The sequence below is a fragment of the Kryptolebias marmoratus genome, unplaced genomic scaffold (assembly GCF_001649575.2).
Source record: "Kryptolebias marmoratus isolate JLee-2015 unplaced genomic scaffold, ASM164957v2 Scaffold66, whole genome shotgun sequence".
Classification (NCBI taxonomy): domain Eukaryota; kingdom Metazoa; phylum Chordata; class Actinopteri; order Cyprinodontiformes; family Rivulidae; genus Kryptolebias; species Kryptolebias marmoratus.
In genome coordinates this window covers 13,875-18,544 of record NW_023665800.1, presented here as the reverse complement: position 1 = coordinate 18,544, position 4,670 = coordinate 13,875, and the positions used below count along the sequence as shown (strand labels likewise).

General features: G+C 51.2%; 1 protein-coding gene across 2 annotated transcripts in view; it reads right to left on the bottom strand.

Annotated features, from left to right (window-relative positions):
- otud5a (OTU deubiquitinase 5a) overlaps positions 1-4,670 on the bottom strand; it is a 17,786-nt gene that overhangs the window by 2,219 nt on the left and 10,897 nt on the right. For both annotated transcript variants that reach the window (XM_017442027.3, XM_017442028.3), the window contains exons 3-8: positions 2,093-2,157; positions 1,866-2,022; positions 1,641-1,789; positions 1,183-1,368; positions 816-1,020; positions 220-291 (exon numbers count right to left, since the gene is read on the bottom strand). In XM_017442027.3, coding sequence (XP_017297516.1) covers positions 220-291; positions 816-1,020; positions 1,183-1,368; positions 1,641-1,789; positions 1,866-2,022; positions 2,093-2,157 — 834 coding nt within the window. The remainder of the gene's footprint in view (positions 1-219; positions 292-815; positions 1,021-1,182; positions 1,369-1,640; positions 1,790-1,865; positions 2,023-2,092; positions 2,158-4,670) is intronic.

The following is a 4,670-nucleotide window of genomic DNA, read 5'->3' as shown; positions in this document are numbered from 1 at the left end:
CACACACACGTTCACACACACACCCCACACACACACACACACACAAACTCTGCAACTGTCAGTCACTTTCTGCTGTTTACAGTCAAACCTCAGCTGGAGTCAACAGGAAGCAGCAGAGCAATGTGTGTGTGTGTGTGTGTGTGAGGGTGAGTGTGTGTGTGCGTGTGTGTGTGTGTGTGTGTGAACGTGTGTGTGTGCGTGTGTGTGTGTGTGTCTTACCAAACGCTGTGGGTGACATCTCCTGCATGATGGCTCTGTACTCCAAGTGATGACGACTCTGATTGCTGGGACCTAAACACACAACACACAACACACAACAACACACAGTCAGGAACACACACGGTCAGGAACACACAAACTGTTTCCACCAAAGTTCAGAACCAGTTCTTTGGGTTGAACCTCCAAACACCGACTCCAGGGCTGTCAGAGGCTGGGGGCGGAGTCTAAGCATTAATGAGCCGCCATGTTTAAAACTCAGAACCAGTGACTGACAGAGAGAAGGACAGATCTCAGCTGCAACGAGCAGCTGAAGCAGCCGAAGCAGCCGAAGCAGCTGAAGCAGCCAAAGCAGCTGAAGCAGCTGAAAACACATGACCGATAAACAAAGGTCATGTTTCGGTCCTTAGGTTGGTTCTGAGGTTCTGCTTTAATGAATCATCAAACTGCTGAACTTTAACCATCAGTTTGTTTTTCTTTAGCTGGTTTCATGTTTTAATCAAGTCAGGAGTTCACCGCCGGGCCGAGCGCCGGGCCGAGCGCCGGGCCAAGCGCCGGGCCGAGCGCCGGGCCGACTGCCGTCCTGGAGGCGGAGTTACCTGGGGCGCAGGGCGACGGAGGTTTGCTCAGGATGAGGGCGGCTCCTGCGGGGGACGGGGGCTTGTTGTGGGTCGACGGGGCGGTCGTGAGGTCGGAGTGGGAGGGGTCAGAGTCTCGTTGCCGTGGTGACCGGGCGCTCCAGTCGTCTAGCCCGCTGGAAGCCGCTGCCGTCGCCGAGCTGCAGGTGGCGCTGGCCTTCCGAGGCTGGAGACAGAGACAAAGAGCGGTTCTGGTTTCTGGACGGAAAAACAACAAGAAAGCCGACCCGAGCCGACCCGAGCCGACCGAGCTGAGCCAACCGAGCCGAGCTGACCGAGCCGAGCTGACCGAGCCGAGCTGACCCGAGCCAACCCGAGCCTCCAGTACCTGCCGGGCCTGTTTCTCCTGGTCCTGCAGCCACTGCAGGTAGGACTCCCGGGCCACCTGCTCCTCGATGGCCTCGTTGGTGGCCTCCCAGTCCGTCGCCCGCTTCTTGTCCTCCAACATCTGCTGCTCGATCCACGACTCCTCCGACGTCTTGATGGCCGACTTCATCAGAGACTGATCTGCATACTGAGAGGACACACACACACACGCACGCACACGCACGCGCACACGCACACACACGCACACACATACACACACACACACACACACACACACACACACACACACACACACACACACACACACAGTGTCAGCTGATCACAGGTTTCTGAATCACAGACGTACAGAAACTCTTCAGGAAGTTGGGAGAAATAACTGATTATCAGCTAAAATAAACATGTCTTTGGTTCTGATCCTGCTCAGAGGTCAGTGTGTTTATCTGGTTCTGGTTCTGGTACCCCGGGTTTGAAGGCGGGCAGTCCCAGTCCGACCCCGATCGTCGCCTTGTTGGGGTTCACCACAGAGTTGTAGTGGATGTTGCGGTGGTAGCTCACTCTGATTGGCTCGTCGTTGTTCTGGTGGATGCCGTGGAATGTGTTGATTGGCTCTGCATGAGGAGGCGGAGCGAGGTGAGGACGGCTGACTCTGATTGGCTGACTGTGAGGCAGGTGGGGCTCTCTCACCTGTGCTGTACTGGTACACCTCCACCGGTCTGTTGTACATCTCAGCCATGGCCTGCATCTCAATGTGGTTGCCATGGCAATTGTTTTTCCTCTTCCTGTTGATGTATGTGGTGAAGTCTTCCGTCACGTAGTTGGAGAAGTAGTCGGCGTTCTTCATCTGCAGGTCAGAAACGGCTTTAATACCAACGATCTGCCAGCTGATTGGCTGAGAGAGGAGAGCCACTCACCAGGTAATCCATGCAGTGTTTCCTCACCACCTCGTGCATGTCCTGATCGCCGTACACCTGATCAGCTGCGACACAAACACAATCCAACAATGGAACTTTTCTAACCAGAATCTGTAATCTGTTGACATGTTGTTATCTTTAAATAAAAGACGAGCTTTTATTTTGGAATTCACCACCGGTCAGTTGCTGCTTTACAAAAATAAACACGACTCGGACTTTAAACAGAAATAAGTTCCTTTTAGAGGCAAATAATGAGTTCTCTAAGCTGTCAGTGACATGATTTTAGAAGATTAATTACTGACACACACACACACAAACTTCCCCCGTGGAGCCGGCGGCGGCGGTATGTAAATGAGCCTCACTTCAGTTTGAGTTCCAGCAATTCACATGACCCGTCACCGCGGCGATTCTCAGAACCCCCGACAGCTTCCTTTTTCTTACTCACAGCAAGTGTGTCACAGGGTGTGTGTTTACGTGTCAACCGCACACACACACACACTCAGCATCACACTCAAAACAAACCTAACACTCCATCGATCAAACAGAGTCAGAAACTGTAAGAATCACAAACCTCTCAGACCTGACCCACATTCAGACCGTGTCTGAACCGGGTCCAGACCCGGTCTGAGCCTGAACTGGGTCTGAGCCGGTCTGAGCCTGGTCCAGACCCGTTCTGAGCCCTGACTCAGAGCTCTGAATCAGGTATGCCAGCAGGTGACCCTCAGACCCTGAGGGGGAATCTCCCTCAGAACCTCGGTTCCCTCAGAACCTCGGTTCTCACAGAGACTCGTTCAACAAAACAACGGATCAGCAGCGGGTCACATTCGGCAGCATCAGTATCAAACACAAACAAACATGATGTCACTGCGGCACGCTGCCAATCAGCCAATCAGCTGCAAAGAGCGAAAACACTGGACCAAACAGAACCTGGTCCTGTTTCCAGAAAGCGTCGGCGCTCAGTAACTTTGACGTTCTTCAGTAATTTTCGGTTTCAGATAAAAAGTGGAAATAAATAAAAGTTTAACTTCAGCGTCAGAAGAAGAAAAACAGTAAACATGAGTCGTTTACTGAGAAGAACCAAGATAAACTTCTGCAGAATTATTAATAAACCACAAACACAGGAAACCACAACAAGCGCTCCGATTGGTCAGCCTGGACACCATTCTTAGAAAGAGGCGGGGCCTCAGCGGCGATAAAGTTCTTATCTGCACTTGGCAGCTTGGCTCCACCCTGAGCATCAGCAGCAAAGCATGCTGGGAACCGAAGCACAGGAAAACCAGCGATGAACGCTGATCCTGAAGCTGACCAATCAGAGGCTGTCAGCTGTGAAGCTCCGCCCCCTTACTCTGGTCGCCTGCTGAAACTCTACTTCCTGTTTCACCGGAACGGGCTGGGTGGGGTCAAAGGTCAGCCCACATCCCCTGAGGTTCTCCTGACAGAACCTTTGTGGGTCGTTGGTTTGATCTACGCCGGACTAAAACCTTCTTCTGGTTATTTGATTTCAGCTTTACTTTTCAGGCTTTCTGTTCCAGATAGATGGGCACATTTACTTTGTCAGCATTAATGGGAGCGGTTTAAGGTCCGATCCGGGTCGGTTCTGAGACCCGACACTCGGAACGTGTCTGTTGGGTCAACTGGGATCAGAACCAAAGTGTTTTATAATGAACTGAACATCATTTCAGGTTTGAAATCCTTCCTGTTCCTCCTGGATGGGACTGACTGACGGCAGGGGTTGGTTTTCTGTTTCGGGGGGGGGGGGTTATTCTCTGTTTAAACAACATTTGGTTTGTGGTTTTCCTGCTGATCACGGTTGGCTTCACAAGGAGAAACTTCCTGATTCTTTCCTTCAAAACTGCTGTTTTATGTCAAGTTTTAAAAGACAATCAATGTGAAATGTGTAGAAGTATTTTTTTAGAACATGTTTGAATCCATATTCTGTTTTCTTTTCCTGAAGACGTTTCAGAACACAAACACCATAAACCCATCAGTACAAGAAGTTCTTCAGCTGCTGCTGGGCCTGCTGTTCCCTTTAAACGGGAGTTATCAGCTCTGCGTGACTCTCCTGTCCGTCCACGCTCCGTCTCTCTGTCACTTCAGATAAACGCTGAGGACAAACAGTGAGACAGAACCAGAGTGAAAACGGACTCCATGTTCCTGCACGGATCCCACAGAGACTGATCTGAACCTTCACTTATAAATCCTTCTTATTTTATAAAATCAACACAGCGTTGGAGGAGTTCCTCCAGAGAAACAGTCAGGTTGAGTTAACATCTCAGGTAACTCGGCTCCTGGAACAGGATTCTCAGCCGGACGGCACAGGAACCCAAACAGGAAGTGGAACAAACAGAAGAGGGGAAGTCCAACCTGAAGTCAGAGCGACTGAAGGGTCTGGTGACCAGAACTCAGACAGAACCGATGACAAACGGAGGAGATTCCCTGAAAACACCGACCTGTAAACCAGGTCAGAGGTCACATCCTGTCTGGACTCAGAGGTTACAGTGAACCAGGTCAGAGGTCACATCCCGTCTGGACTCAGAGGTCACAGTGAACCAGGTCAGAGGTCACATCCCGTCTGGAC